Source organism: Lycorma delicatula, chromosome 5 (genome assembly GCF_047948215.1).
Source record: "Lycorma delicatula isolate Av1 chromosome 5, ASM4794821v1, whole genome shotgun sequence".
In the NCBI taxonomy this organism is placed as follows: Eukaryota; Metazoa; Arthropoda; class Insecta; order Hemiptera; family Fulgoridae; genus Lycorma; species Lycorma delicatula.
The window spans coordinates 53,688,435-53,705,511 of record NC_134459.1 but is presented as its reverse complement, the minus strand read 5'-3'; the positions used below and the strand labels follow the sequence as shown (position 1 = coordinate 53,705,511).

At 31.4% G+C, this 17,077-nt stretch overlaps 1 protein-coding gene across 3 annotated transcripts in view; it reads right to left on the bottom strand.

The window, feature by feature from the left end:
* The window catches only part of LOC142324957 (heme A synthase COX15-like), a 34,402-nt gene extending 22,361 nt beyond the window's left edge, over window positions 1–12,041 (bottom strand). Inside the window, exons 1-3 of one of the 3 annotated variants that reach the window (XM_075366125.1) lie at window positions 11,708–12,041; window positions 10,838–10,974; window positions 8,495–8,581 (exon numbers count right to left, since the gene is read on the bottom strand). In XM_075366125.1, the coding sequence (XP_075222240.1) occupies window positions 8,495–8,581; window positions 10,838–10,936 (186 nt within the window). In that variant the 5' untranslated portion in view covers window positions 10,937–10,974; window positions 11,708–12,041. Of the gene's footprint in view, window positions 1–8,494; window positions 8,582–10,837; window positions 10,975–11,503; window positions 11,667–11,707 lie in introns of those variants that run through there. The other 2 variants (XM_075366123.1, XM_075366126.1) reach the window with 2 other exon arrangements.
* Between the last annotated feature and the right edge of the window lie 5,036 nt (window positions 12,042–17,077).

The following is a 17,077-nucleotide window of genomic DNA, read 5'->3' as shown; positions in this document are numbered from 1 at the left end:
AACTACTTAACATAAAAACGGTTTTTATGAGCATAAATTACAATAATTCCTACATATTCTCTAAAAATACTCACAATAATAATGGAAAAAAAAAGAAGTTTAATAAGGTATGTGACTCAATATTTTCCATTTCATAATATATATCTTCAAAAAACCTTTTTTTTTTACCCAAGGTATATTTACAGTTTCGTACAAAACACAAATATTTGTCAAATAAAGGTATGTGATGTATGTACAAACAGAACTAAATTTATATAACAAAGTGTTTATAAAAATCATTTCAAGAATTTAGATGATTGTCCCCCACATCAAAATAAAGAAAAAACTTTATCAACATGTCCAGAAATGTGTAGTTTACCAGCTATCCACCATTTTGTATTTTCAACATAAAAATGTATTTTTCAGGAATGGTTAATTGAATCAAGTTGAAATTTTGTATACTGCTAGGTTACCTAGAGTACCTCATCTCTCAATCCATTTCAAAATGGAAACCATGAAAACCTTTTAATCAATATCTTTTGTTTATTTAAATATTATATTATTACAAAAAATGTTAAGCACTTTATGACAAAGAAAATGGCGTCTTATTTATTCAAATCAGTTCATAAATAACAAAGTTATGGCAAAAACTTTTGAAGTGAGTCACTCTAGATTAGAAAACCGGTTTTCATTTGCACCCAAATAAATTTAAATAACTATACACAATCTAAACTGTAATAACACTATTAATGTTATCATGTAATGAACTGTAATGATTTAATAATATTGAAAATATTAAAAATAATACACATTACAATTTTGGATTACCACTTATTTGCCTGTTTCTAATAACAATAGACCTGTTATCTAACAGGCATTATTATCTGATGAATAACATAGAAGCTGAATGTTGATTTTATTATGTTCTCAGAATATTAAATGATAAATTATCTCATTTCCTGCCTATAAATTTCCCTAATCAATAAAATAACACTTTGAAAGTTAGAAAACTATCATTTCAAAGTAATATCTGTAAACATAATACATGAGTAAAGTGAATAAGGTATAAAATACAAGAAACACATAATCTTTTACGAACAAAAAATGACTCAACAATCACCCAAAATTAATTAAACAATATTACTGACACTTCTATTATAAGCACAAACATATTACTGGGATTCATATTCGAATCCCAATAAGGCATGGCATTTTCGCACGCTACGAAAATTGTTATTCATTTCATCCTCTGAAGTAATACCTAACGATGGTGCCGGAGGTAAAAAAAAAGATACACAGCACTTAATCTCTACGGGTTATTCAATAATTAAAGAGATGACTGTAGAAAAATTATTTTTTATTTAATGACAATGAAATTAATGCTACTTTACAACGATATCCCCAGCTACATTAGAACTTATTTCATCTTTCTGTAAGTGTTCTAATTTAAGTAGTAAAAAATTGCTTATCTTCTTGCCTGAACCAATCTTATACTGCATTCTTGACCTTCTCACTGTTGCTGAACTTGCTGCCATGTAAAGACTATCGGAGAGAACCAAATTAATAAAAAATCTGATGGTGCAAGATCAGGATATTTTGTGAATGACGTTATTTATTTTGTAATATAATCTGTATACACAAAGCCACTAAGAAACTGATACTGAAATATGTAGTAGAGGAAACTAAACTAAAAATAAATTTACAGTAAATAATGCTGTAGAAAGTGTTAACAGTCATTTAGCAAATTATAGTATTATTTACAAGGATAAATCAAATATAAACAGGATTTTATTTATTATTTTTTATTTATTTATTGAAAAATAAAAGACAAATATAATTTATTTTTCTACATAGTTTCCTGCTTTAGAGATAAAATTTTTCCCAGTGAGAAGGAAGGTTTTTATTGCAGCATCAGAGAATAAAGCTGGTTGCATCAGGAGCCAATTGTGCACAAATCCCTTCAAGCGCCTCATCATCTTCAAGTCGCCGCCCTCCTAAAGCTTCTTTAAGCAGCCCAAACCAATGAAAATTGCAGGGTGAGAGGTCTGGGCTGTAGGGAGGATGATCAAGTTGAGTCCAGTGCATTTCTTCTAGTTTTGAGATTGTTAGAATGACCGTTAGACTGTTACGCTGCAATATGGCGTTGTCGTGGATGGCCTCTCGAATCTGTCGGTCTCATCTTTTGAGGAGATATGTAGCCCTCACTTCATTCAACAATTCACAGTAGTAAGCAGCATTGATTATGTGTCGCTCATGCAAAAAATCAATGAGCAAAATGACTCGCTGGTCGAAAAAACAGTTGAAAGAACCTTGCCAGCTGACAGTCAAGTCTTGGCTTTCACTGGGGTTGCTTCCCTTTCCTCCGCCACTCCATACTGGCTTGTTTCAACTGGTAAGTGTAGTGGTGGACCCATGTTTCGTTGCAGATGATGATTCGACTAAAAAATGCATCACCTTCTTTTGCAAACCTTGCTATAAGCCTCTGACAGACCTCCAAAAGTCTCAATTTCTGATCTGCAGTCAAAATGTGAGGGAACAATCTGGCACACACTTTATCAAACCACAGGTCGTTTGTGATGATTGCTTGACAGCTTTCATAACTTATTCCAACTTGTTCTGCAATTTCAGATACTCTCACCCGTCGATCGTCTTCAAGAATGTCTCGAACCACACAGATGCTTTCGTCTGTAATGCTGGTTCAAGGATGGCGATTGTATTCCTGATTTTCCACATTCGCATCCTTCCTTGAATTCTTTATGCCAGGCAAACACACGAGTCCTTACAATGTTTGGTCCCCGAACTGTGCAGTCAATCTTCAGAAAATTTCCATTGCTTGAACTCTTTCACGAGCAAGAAATTTTATAATTATTGCATTGCGCAGTGGAGGGGTGCACCTATTGCCCCAACATTGTGAGCATTACTGACGAATTAGTCCCACTGAGAGAAGTCCACTGGAGTTAAATCAGGTGATTGTGGTGGCCAGGAATAGTTTCACCACATCCAATCCAAGTTGACACTTTGCTATTGAGATACGTGACAACTGCATGATGACAATTGGTGGCACAACATCTTGCTAGAGAATGAATTCTGTGCACATCTCTTGTTGTAGTTGTGGTATTAGATAATGTTCAAACATGTCAAAGTATGATATGCCAGTTATAGTTGACTCAGCAAAAAAGAAAGGACCAAAAATTTTGTGACAGCTTAAAGCACAAAAACATTTACCTTAGACGAGTGCCATACATGTTTGATTGTGTGACATGGATTCTGCTCACCCCATACCTATACATTATGTCGATTCACTTTACCAATGGTACGGAGATTGCCTTACCACTGAAGACAATTTTATTAAGATAATTATCTTCAGTCTCAATTTTAACATGTTTACAATATGAGGTCTTTAAAGTAATGAGACCAGTATTTTTTTAGTAACCAAAGTAGCAACACTGTAAAGTTACTAGTGAGCATATGGTTATATGAACAGCTGATTTATATTAGGTATTAATATTTTTAGTCTATAGTTGCCATGTGAGATGTAAACAAAATTTTTCGTGAAATGAGTTTTTGTTGTGCATTACAAAAATGAGTGATACTAATTATGAGCAACGTTGTGCAATCAAGTTTTATGTAAACTCTATGAGATTGCTACTGAAACCTTTTCAAAATTGAAAAGGGCATATGGAGCAGACGCTCTGTCACGAGCCCAAGTTTTTAGATGGTTTAAAGCATTTTCAGATGGCTGGGAATCAATTGCAAATGATCCACAGCCTGGAAGACCGTTAATGTCAAAAAGTGATGACAATGTTGAGCAAATCAGAGACTTGATAGGGTACGACCGGCAATTGACTGTCAGAATGATTGCAGAACCATTGAATTTGGAACATAGGCACAGTCCATCACATTTTGACAAAAAAATTGGGCATCAAAAACGTTTCTGTAAAACTGCTCCCAAAAAACCTCACGGTTAAACAGAAAAACAATAAGGTGAAAGTGTGCTGCGATCTTCTTCACGAATTGAAACTGATCCTGATTTTCTAAAAATGTTGTTGCTGGTGATGAATCTTGGATATCTGAATACAAACCAGGAACAAAACGCCAGAGCAAGAAGTGGCTCACTTCAAACTCACCACATCCCAAAAAAGTAAAAATGAGCAAATCAAAAATCAACATGCTAATTTGTTTCTTCGACAGTAATGGCATTGTCCACAAGGAGTTTTTGCCTACAGGACAGACTGTTTACCGAGAAATTCTTGAAAGACTGCGGAAAAGAATTGCCTGCGTGAGACACCAGCCATCAAAGACAACTGGATGCTGCATCATGACAAGCACCTTGCCACACTGCAATCTCAATTAATGAGTTTTTGGCAAAGAAAAACATTCCTGTAGTTCCTCAACCACCTTATTCACCTGACTTGAGTCCCTGCGACTTTTTCCATTTTCTGACTTTAAAAAAACACCTCAAAGGACACCATTTTGGAACAATAGAAAACATGAAAAAAAAATGTAACCGACCATCTGAAGGATATTGTGGTTTCTGAGCTCCAACACTGCTATGAAGAGCGGAAAAACCATTTGAAGCACTGTGTGGCTTCCCAAGGGAACTACTTTGAAGGTGATAGAGTCTATGTATAATTGGATTGTAAATAAAAAGTTTTTCTGAACCAGTGTCATTACTTTATTTACAGACCTTGTAAACTTAGTTTTTCTTTATCACCTTCACTCAAAGCTTGTAGCAGTTGTAGGTTTAAATGATAATAGATAATGCAATACCTTCCACACTGTAACCCTAGGAATATTTAATTCTAAGCTGGTGCATCCCATTGATTTACCTGGACTATGAATGAATGTCTACCACACTTGTTCGGCTCCCACACTTGTTCGATTGCCACTTCGAAAACTGTAGGTCTATCCTGACTGTTTGTAGGTCAGACTGACTTTGAGATGGTTTCTTGCAATATTTAGTCATGAATTGTAGTAGTCAATTTGGATTCATGAAACCATAAACAACACTGAGCACGCTTTGCTATATGTATGACTCTATGATGACTGATGGAATTACTCATTTGCACATGCCACTTAGTGGAGAGGGTTGAGAACTAATGATGTTAGGCGGAAAGTTTAAGATATACTGTATTAAGTGATGTATCAAACAACTCAGGAAGTTATTTACTTTTTTCATTATTAAAAGTTACTTTTGTATAACTAATTTAAAAATTAGAAATGTCCTATATATATATATATATATATTATTTTAGTGAAAATAATCTTTTTAAGTTTCATATTATTCCTCTCTACTGTTAATTTGTATTTAAATGCTATTAAATAAACCACCTATACAAATATTTTTCATGAAAGTACTTTTACAGAATCCCGCATAATGAGTCACAATTGAAATAATTCTGTTATTACATAATAAAAATACTAAGATAATGATAATTGCATATTAATTTACATGAATGCTGCTATCAGTTACAGTTTTTAAAAGACAATCTCCCTCAAAAAGTTTAGGTAAGATATGGCTCATCTCAATATTCTGTTCTAAGTGGTTTATTTAGTAGAATTTATATATATGTATATAAAACTTAGATAGCTTTATATTATCTAATGTATAATAATAGTAATAATAATATTTGTAGCCTAGAAAAAAAAAGCTGAATATTATTCATAATAATAAGTACGAAAATATAAAAATAAATGGTTTAATTTTCAGCCTTAAACATAATTTATTTATTTATCTATTCAGCAACATAACACTATTTTTTATGAAGATTAAATGATAAAAAAGCTATTATCACAGTCAAAAAAAAAGTAATATATTTTACTTTTTTAAACATAATCTCATTGTACTTTATAATAAATAAAATATCTATACACAAATATGTTAACACCACACATGAACAAGTTTGGTTCAAGATCTTCCTTTGCACAATCACATCATACATTTTATCCAACCTATGTTATAGTTTTTAGTAGCTTCTTAAAAAACATCAAAAAGACATTGTCCTGCTGCATAAAAAGCTACTGATTTACAAAACAACGTTTTTTTTTTTATTGATCTGTCTCTATCGTATTCATATCTCACAAAACATAAGAAATGAGAAATGTTTGCCACATATATTAATCCATCCAATTGAAAACTAAAAAATTTACTTGAACTCACTCCACTACGTTATATGATCGCAAAAATTGGCAGCTATGTTAATGATTCACCTTGATACTGTGTCATTAGAAAGCAGAATTTTTTTCAATTTTTTTGCTTCTTCTACACTTATTAAAACTCTGACCATATCAATTGCAGCAGGCAACATGAGGTTTCTGCGATTGTTTGGGGTTTGGACATCTTAACTACTCTTAATGCTACAAAATAAGATGCTTCAAGCGGTCTTTTATCAGTATGGCTTGATTTACAAATAGAAGCTTGCTGATTTGTCAAAGTATGTAGTTTTCTTTTTTAAAATTCCAAGGTTTGCTTTTATGATCCGGATGTTTAGTTTCCAAGTGTCAAATTAATTTTCATGGCTTTATGCCTTCATCAAAGAGGTCTTGAAAGCAAACAATGCACTGTGGCTTTCCATTCAATGAGGTAAAAATTTTTTGTTTTTAGTCCATTAACTAGTAGTACACCAATGGGAATGTCACTCATGGCATTTGCATTGGTGGCATCCTTGCCGAGACAGACTGGAAAATATGTCTAAAGACGAGGTATTGAAGATGACCTCCAATAAAGCCCACAAGGGCTCAGAACGGAGGGGGTGGCAGAGGATGTCTTCCCCTACGGGGTCAGAATGTCACTGTACAATCTTGTCTTTTTACCAATTGATTCACTAGATGTAGATGGCTCACTTCATTTTTTCACAAATTTATCCATTTTGCAAAAGAATCTAATTGAAAAAAAAAACATAGTTACGTTTGACTACACTAAAAAGCCGAAACCTTAATTATTATTATTTTCAATGAAACTATGATTTTAAAAACCTAAATAAAGGCACCAGATTCATGATTCACATTTGAAACTAAATCCCTTATGCCTCTTTCATAGTCTAAGAGCATGACATGTTCAAATGTATCATATGCATGTTCAACATAACACTATCACTATCATGACAAACATTATGTAAGTAGATCAAATTACAAGAAGCACGTACAGAAGTTGAAACCTGTAAATTGCTCATACACTTCATGCGTGCTCTGTACACTTCATACGTGCACATTCATACTCATCGCTATCAACGTAACTAACTAGTTTTAACAAGGTTTCATTGGGTTGGGGTTGGGGGTTTGCAATATAATCATTAATTTTTTTTTTTACTTTTTGGGAGTTGTGGAGCTAAAAATGTTGAAAATCACTGCTACATATGATAAATCTGTTTTTTACCATAATTACCAAGCAGCTTTTACATACATACACAAGGTGTTAATGAGCATAGAGACCCTTAAATAACTTATCAACAGTTAAATATAGAGATGAAATTTAGCAAATGGTCATATATCAAAAGATATATTTTTGATATATCTCACCACAAGCTCCCATGGGAAACAACTCAAAAAATTTAGATGTGTGATTTAGTGTACACTCTAAGTACTTATACCGAAAAATAGATGGTTTTGAGATAGGAAAATTTACTAAATTTTATTATTTTTAATGTTTCAAATTATTTAGGAGATATTGTAGACTGCTTCTGAAACTAATTATGAAAAACATTAGCTAGCCAAAAGTTTGGTTAGAAGTATGGATTAAAGTTTTTTATGCAAAAATGTTGTTTGTCACTGCCCATTAAAACATGTCACAACCCTACCATTTACATTTAAAATTTTTGAGTTGCTCCCCATGGGGTCCCCCTGGGTGCTTGATTATGTAATGATTTCACCTGCTAAGAGCAAATGAAGTAGAAACAGCTGCTAAATTTTATTTTTTATATTTAATGACTGAAGAAATGTTATTTAATGATTCCTATACATTATTAAATTAAACCTGTATGTTTTCTTTCAATGAATGATACATAAACCATTTGGATAAAGTAAAAAAAGTTCTAACTTTTTCTAAAGAAAGACTTACTTGAAAATTATTTAATAACAAATAAATGAAGGAGAAATTGAAAGAGAAATACAAATTTCTTAAATGTTTTTATTAGGCTGAAAAATTTTGGGTGTTGAAGATTTAATTAATTTTTTTACTGTTTATATCTCATTTTCATCAAGTTTTTAATCCCAAAACTTGATGAAGGTGTTTTCAAATTTGCAATTTTGTTTGTTTTTAATTTCACCTATTAATGGGCATAACTATTTCAAATTACATTCAATATTACTATTTCAATGAAACAACTATCACCATCATGATGAATAATTGGGAAATTAGACAATAACTCTTAGCCCATCTCTGCTGAAGCAGTATTCACTTATGTCAATATGAACATAAAATTACACACTACTTTATATATATAAAGTAGTTACTTAACAATAAAGCATCAAAAATTATAAATTATAATTTCAATAAGAATTTACTTGACACACTCACATTGCAGATTGTAAAAGATGAAATTTTAGGAAATGAATAGCAGCTTTTTTGTAAATTTCTACATGATGATCTCTGCAGAGAATGAAACTGAAAAAAAAAATCCAATATTAAAAATTGAACAATAGTTGCATTTTAATAACAAATAATAATAATGATTACAACACACAAAGTAAAATCTTTCTTTAACAATACTGCAGTAGAAACAACAAACCTGAAATATAATAAAATGAGGCATTATTGTTATAAGAAGAAGAAGTCAGTTTCTCTAACTATATCATATAAAATAGGTTTTCCTAAAGTTGAAAAAAAGAACAGTATATTTAATATCACATTTATTATTATAATTTCTTGTTACATTGTATTTATTAGAATAGATATATTAAAACATAAACAGTATGTGGTAAACACTATACATAAGGAAGTCTTACTTCTATTTAAATAAGTTATATTTGCCTGCTTTTATCTAAACTAACAGTTTCTTCAATAACATTCATTTTCATAGAAATGTAGTAATGATGGATCAAAACTATTCAGTTTTTTAGCAGCTCACTCTATTTTATGGCTTTATAAATTTCTCAAATTATCTAAAATTTGTCAAGCAATGTAATTTTTCTACACAAAGTACAGAAACTGATGATACTTTATTCGTATTAGAGCAACATAACAATAATGACAAATTTATAGAAAATAGCAAACTGAATTAAGCAAACGAAATATGTACATTACAGACTTATATGTACCATTACAATACAGACTTTGCCATATTGAAAATTTTTTTGTCAATGAATTGCAAATGAAGCAAAGTAGACTTTAATACTAAAGCTGTAGGTTACCTGGGTGTCATTCTAGGAATAAAAAGTATTTTCAGCCTTGAGACCTACACATCAAAAGTTGTTTAAAATGAAATTGAAAGCTTATTAATCTCACTTCATGGTCAGCAGTGTAAACAAATATAACCTCTCAGAAATGATAAAAAACTGTCCCCAAGAACAAATAATGAGATGGATTTCCAATTCATGTTGTAATATCAAAGACATAATATGGTGAAGCTTCAACAAATGTTAACTTAATAATATGCTATGATAAGATGAAGCCAAGAACAATGTAGAGGAAGAGGAAATGATAGATGACAGCAGTAATGAAGCTGATGAGGAAGATGATGGGAGAACATTGAATTAAACACATTATTTTTAAATAGATTTAAATTTAATTATTTTTTTATATTAAAAGTTAATTTTAGAAAATTTGTTCAATATTTTTTTAATTCATTTTTAAAATTAAAATTTGTTTCGTTCCTTTACAATTTAAAAAACAAAATAATTTGTATTTTCAGAATAATAAATAAATGTTAAAAAGATGAAAATATACTATAATTTAGAAAAACCATTACGCATCACCTTTCAGCATTATGAAATATAACTAATTAAATTAGTAAAAATATTTTTAAATGTACACAAATTAATTTTTTCCAATTTTAACTAGCCAGAAATAAAGTGGAGATTATCTATGAACATTTAAATAAATATAAAATATACTTGCAACTGATAATTATCATAAAATCAACTTCAATTTTGATTATATTTTAATGTACATAGTAGATATGTAAAACACAAGATCTAAATGTCAGAAAGCAGGTAACCCATGCAAGGTCAAAGTTCATGCTGGTATTCTAGTCAATTAGCAATCAATTTTTTTAGTTATGGCAACCTGTTCAGGTGCTAATCCAGTTTATGGAGAAAGATTAGGGTTAAGGTTACAGTTGAAGTTAAAGTTAGGCTTTTGTAAGGTTAGGATTGAATTAACATGGCACAGCTAGGGCAAATTTATGTTTAAACAGAGACATAGTCTCTACAGAAAGAAACTTCACCACTCATTCCATACTATTGGTAATTTTATGTTTTTATGTTTTATGTCCATTCATTGGGCAAATTTATGTTTAAACAGAGACATAGTCTCTACAGAAAGAAACTTCACCACTCATTCCATACTATTGGTCATGTGTACAATGGATAATCATCTTATGAAGAGGAAGAGTGCCATCAGCAATCTTCAACGGCCGACTCAGTCTGATTTTGACAACTATTAAGATTAGTTTATGGTTTATTCCTCTCTCCACAAAGCACTAACCTTAACCTTAATCTTAACCTCTCTCCAGAGAAAGGATTAGCATCTGAACAGTCACCATAATTCATAAAACTGATTGCTAATTGAGCAGAGTAACGATAACGCATCATAGACTTTGAGCTGCTTTCTAACATTTAGATCTTGTGTGTTCCTGATCCTAAGCATACCTATGGTAAATTGTAGTACATTTCCAAAATTAAAATACTAAATAACACTTACTTTACTGTATGCAGTTTTCCATGATGTGGGTTTTGTAATTAACAATTTACAATTGGAAAACTGATTCGTAGCATTCCTAATATGATATCCATTTAACATGTTGATAAATAATCATATCACAACCAAAATATAAAAATCTAAAACAAAAAAAAAATACATATAAAAATACATACAAAACGACTTCATAATACAAATATTATATGAAATTTGCAACGCTAAAACGGATAAAGAAATCCATATGCACTTTGTAGGCCTCGTTTAAAAACCAAAACTAAAATTTGCATTAAAATGGGTAAATATCTTATCAATTTTACATCTGTTAATGCCAGCACTCAGTTAAAACCTACAGCCAAGTTGGGAGTCAATTAAACATAAAATACCAGATCTTTTTTAGAGAATTTTCCAGAAATTCATTACAAATAAACTCTTTTTTCAATACAAGTACACTAAAATTATTCTGGAAGATAATTGAAAATTATTTGGTCAAATTATTTATATTTTATAACAATATAATAATAAATGGCAGATAGAATTATACGCTGAATCAATGCACAATCGGCATATAAGATTTATTCTATTTATTAAAACAATCATCGACACAATATAAATTAAACAAGCTAGAGTTTTCTTACATACATATTAGCAACATTAATACAAAAAATATACCCTGTTGTTGATTACTTATTGCGCAATTTTTGTCATTATTTACTGATAGCACGAAGTATTCAGATACCAGTCTTGAACAAATTTCTTTGGTTTTTGAACAAATTCGGTTTTTACGATTAGTTTTCATTAGTTCTCATTTTATTTAACCTTAAATCAATATTTAAAAAAATATAAAATAGTTATTATGATGAGAAATTAACTAACTGTTGTAGAAGAATATTCTTGTAAGAAAGATTTTTCTTTAAAATAAACAACAAAATACTTCACAAACAAACTAACCTCAAGAATTCTTTCCTCAGATGCAAATGGCAACCTTTGTTGTACTTGCTTCAATCAGCTGACTACGATGCCTTTATCACACGATAACTTAGTTCAAAATATTTAACAACAAAAGCCGACGGTTGACGTGTGTGCAAATAACTAACTAAATTCGAATTATAAGTTATATAAATGTTGCAATATTAGATGATCTCGTATCAATAAATGTGACAAAAATAAAATGTTATCTTTTAATCAGTGATAAAGTCAGTCACTTTCGTTGTGGTAGTGTCTCTGCCTTATATCCGGAGCTTCTGGGTTAGAATCTGCACTCGGATATGATATGTTCACTCACTACAAAAAATTAATTTCATTATTATCTATAGGCAGTTATTACAGATATTACCAACCAGAATAAACCGGATTATAAAGGAGTTAATTGCTGCTGAGTTCAATAAATTATAGACGTAATTATTATCTATAATTAATTGCCTTCCTTCAAATCAGTTACAGACCTTCATTCAATATATCTATTCATTTTTCCAATGGAACAGATAAAATAGATATCATGTAAAAAAAATATTATGAAGAATCGTGACAGCACTTTTAAACAATGATGTTAAATAATGACACTCAAACAACATTGTTCCTCTAGAGAATCTATTCATAACTACTTTTAAATGTAAGAAAATGTAAGTTGTTCTGGTTACAGACAGATCCTTAATATTAAATATATATATATTTATATTGGTTACGGCTTATAATATGACACTTCTTTTCTGATATAAGTTACTTTAAAGTTCATTCATTCCTACTGATATTTGGCAAATATTTTTTGATTATTATGCCATGAAATATGAAAATATTTGATGTGTAGTTTTAATCCAACCCAACTATTTGCTCTTTTGAAAGAAACTTAAAAGTTTAATGGCAATAATACTGTAATTATGAATAAAAATCTACAAATGTGAAGGAAGTTGTAAAGTTCAACTAAAACTGTTACTCTCAAGTCAAAATCCTCATCCTTTTTTAAGAATCAAAAGACATTCAAAAAACATTTTCATTAAATCCTCCCTTAGTCAATAAGGTGGATGGATAAAATGAAGAATGAGAAAGTAATGAACAGGACGAAAGAACAGAGAGTACTTATGTGGAAAGTATGCAAAAAAGGAAACTGGTCAGAGTAAATGGAATATTGACAAATGCATTAGTAGGGTCAGTAGAAGGAAAAAGGTGAGGATAAAATATGAAGTGAAGATTTTAAATTACAAGGGTATGGAGAAGTCTTAGGTCTGAAATGGATGGAGGTGGCATGGAGGACCTGTTGCCAGGTAGGATAGCAGAATGAAGAATTGTCATCATATTAGGTAGGTAGTCTGTTATTGACTTTTACATAGTTAAAGTCAATAACTTCTATTGAAGATTTTTGGTTCAGCCAATTCCATATTATGAACTGTTAAGATGACAATTCATATCACTATGGGAGAAAATGCAAATAATTTAACCTCTCCCAAAATTTGCATATCTTTATATTTCATGATTTTTCTGGGTCTGTAAAACCAAAAAAGTAGAAATTTTCATACTTTTAGAAGATATCAAGAAAGCATGTACATCTAAATGAAATAAATAAATTTTACATTCCTAACAGCAGAAAATGAATTTCACAAGGGTTTGGGTTTAAGTATCTGTAGAAAAATTTATACTAAAATTACTATGAAACTCCCTTTATCTGAAGTCAAATTGTGTATTTTCCTATATTCTTTTTGTTCATTTAATACATTACTGTCACATTCAGCATGTTCAGCAAGTATAATCTTCAATTGTGTTGAAATCTTTATTTTTATGTGCTCAGTAAAATCTGTGAGTTATAGTTAATATATAAACCCACTTTCTATGATGTGATTTCTAAATGTTGATTCAGTTATATGCGATTTTTTAATATCCTTATTGAAAGAGTTATGTAACTAACTCTTTAGGGATCTTCAAATTTCCACATAATTTGAAAGTGAGTTTTATTATTTGTTATAATTTTACACTTAACTATTTTCTCTGAAGTGGATAAAAAGTATTTTTGTCATAAGTAATAATATTTTTTTAATTTTCTTGAGGTTACATACCTTTCTGCACGTACTTAAAACCCCTATGCAAACTAATGTTAAAAGGAATACAAAATTTCTCTCATTTGAACACACGACTGTTATTTTTAACCAAAATAAATTTTGATTCTTTTTTTATCTTGTAATGGTAGTTACTATGGTGGGATCATTTATGCTTTTTTTACATAATTAACTTAGACAAGTTATATTTTCTGCATTATGAACAAGTAAGTAAACAGGGGACAAAGTATGAGTGTATAATAACAGAAAATCGAGACCTGAAAAAAGAGTAAGAACTACTGCAGGTTACTAATTTTAAATAGTTTGTGTTAATACATCCATGAAATATCAAGGTTAAAATGGCCCAAGCATGGGATTTTACAAAGAGCCGTTTACTAAACAAGAATGCTGTTCTGGAAACGGAAGCATTTTATTAAAAGCTTATGACTGTATGTACATATACGGACAGATAAGCAGCTGTTACAAATATTACTAAACTAAATTTGAAATCACTGGGTTTGAAGATCACACGACTTTCTCATTTTGACCACTCGCCACAACCAAGATGTATTCTGCGGCAGCGCAGCGCGGAGCGCATACGGCCAGTACATCACCATATCTAACACTAACCACTCATCAGAAATCAAATAACCTCACACACAAATATAGTATTTTCAGTAGATAACTAAATCCCAAAAATTGAAAATAAATTTTTTAATAACCTCGCTTAAGTATTTTACGTAAACAATAAGATTATCTCATCCTAAAAGATTGTGTTTTCCCATATATTTCCCGATCTAATTACTTTATTCCTTTTCATATTATTATTGAGTAATTGTCACGTGCAAAGGCAAGCCTAATGTTAAATAAAAAAATCTGGCATAATTATAATTGATATTATTCAGTTTATTTGTTATTTTAAAAGTCTACGTTTACTACTGCAAGACGTTATATGTTTGTCACCGCATACGCAACTTCTGTAACTTAATACAATTTCGACCACTTCAGATTACGGTTTTGTATCAATCGGACTTTTTTTGTAGTTTCTTTGGCTGATCTTTAATTGTGAAAATTATTTTAATTGTGTAAGCGTGTAAGTTAAACAGGCAGCAAACAATGCTCATCTTCGTTAGCTATCTAAAAAAAATATTTGTAGAGTATATAATTATCTAAAAGAACTTGTGCATAGCAAGCCTAATGCTATTATTCAGGAGATTTTTAATACAACGCAGGAAGTGACCACAACCATGTGTTATGTATCTATGCGTATTGTAGAAAATGTTTGTCATGAAGGTAATGAAAATTCATCAGCCCAAGGCGAATTATGCATATATTCTTTTGATTGGTCTCGGAAAAAAATTCCTCATACAAATTGGATAACCGATCTGGACGATTTTAATATACATTCGTTCATCGTTCAATTCAAGAATTTTATGATAGAGGAGAGTATCCGATGTGCAGTAAAATTAAAGACATTTTGAAAAAAGATAATAAGTTTTACCTGGAGTGCGTATTCCACCCGAAAAATTGTAAGGCAATTAGGGTTCCGTTTTCGTAAGTGTAATGACGGTAGAAAAACTTTGATGGAGAAGTCAGACATTGTTTTTGCTCCAGTAAACGTTTTTAGGAAAATACACGAAATTAGACAAAATAATTTTCGACTAATGATTTACTTAGATGAAAGGTGGGTAAACCAGAACCATTCCAGGAAATACAACCGGCACAATTCAATAAGCAGTGGTGACCTTAAGATTTAATTCCGTTTAATTACGAGGATCGTTCAATACGTCCTTAGAAAAAGACAGAAAACAAATTATTCTGAGTAATTTTTTTTTAATTTTTCAACATAATCTCCTTTTTACTCTATACACTTTTCCAAGCCGTCCAAAAAGTAGGATTTTGGAAGTTCCTCAAAATAAGCATTTGTTTGGGCGATGACCTCCTCGTTCGAGTGAACCGTTGCCCGCCGAGCCATTTCTTCAAGTTTGGAAATAAAAAAAAAATCACTGGGAGCCAAATCCGGTGAATACGCGGATGTTGTTATAATCTGAACTTTAATTACATAATTTTGGCCATCAAAACTGCTCAGGTGTGCACCCGTGCATTGTCTTTATGAAAGAGATCTTTTTCAAATGAGGACTTTTTCTTGATTTCTTCGCTCAACCGGTACAATAATGACGGGTAATATTCTTCACTTATAGTTTGTCCTTTTTCCAAGTAATACCGCGTGCATCCCAAAAAACCGTGGCCATTACCTTGCCGGCCGATTTCACCGTCTTGGGAGCCCATTCGTCTTCAAAAACCCAGTGTTTTGACTGTTCCTTTGTTTTTGGAATGTAATAGTGTATCCATGTTTCGTCCACAATTATGTAACGACGCAGAAACTCGTCAGGATTGCGACGGAAAAGAGCCAAAACAGCCTCAGAGTCGACCACACGAAGGCGTTTATTTTCCAGCGAGAGCAAACGCGGTAACCACCTTGCCGAAATATTTTTCACACCCAATTTTTCATGCAAAATTGAAAACACTGTACCTTGCGATATGCCTGTGGCCTCAACTATTTTGCGCACTTTGTCAATCATTTCGCGGGTGGTCACTTCCACTGGACATCCCGAAGTGTTCATCTTTTGTGTATGTACAGCCACGTTTAAACTCATTTACCCAATTGTAAACAGTTGCAAACACGGGAGCAGATGCGCCATGAACTTCATCCAACTCAGCTTTGATCTCTTTCGGTGTTAAGCCTTTTAAATATAAGTATTGAATCACTACGAAACTCACTTTTTTCCATTTTTCTAAATAAACAATAGCTTGTTGCTTCAACTGACTGATAATGAGACCTCATGAGGATACAGCTGAAACTTTAAACGCACTCTAGTGAAAAATGACACTTACTAAAAGCAAACCATTTTTTGGTACTACGAACTTCATCTCTTGGATTTTCTAAGGACTTATTGAACAACCCTCGTATAAGCCACGCTGATTACTAAGAACTTAGTTTTATAAAAGACTGTGCTCTTGTTTTTCAGTCGAAGCATATGGGGGACTTCCACCAATAAATGAATAGTGATGTATTCTGAGAATGGTTCATTAATTTGCTGCGATCTTTGTTAGAAGGCTGTGTTATCACGATGGATAAAAGCTAGCTAGCTTTCTGTGCTTAAAGAGAAAGTGCCAATGACCTACACAAAAAAAGCAGAAGTTGCTTCATAGTTAGAAG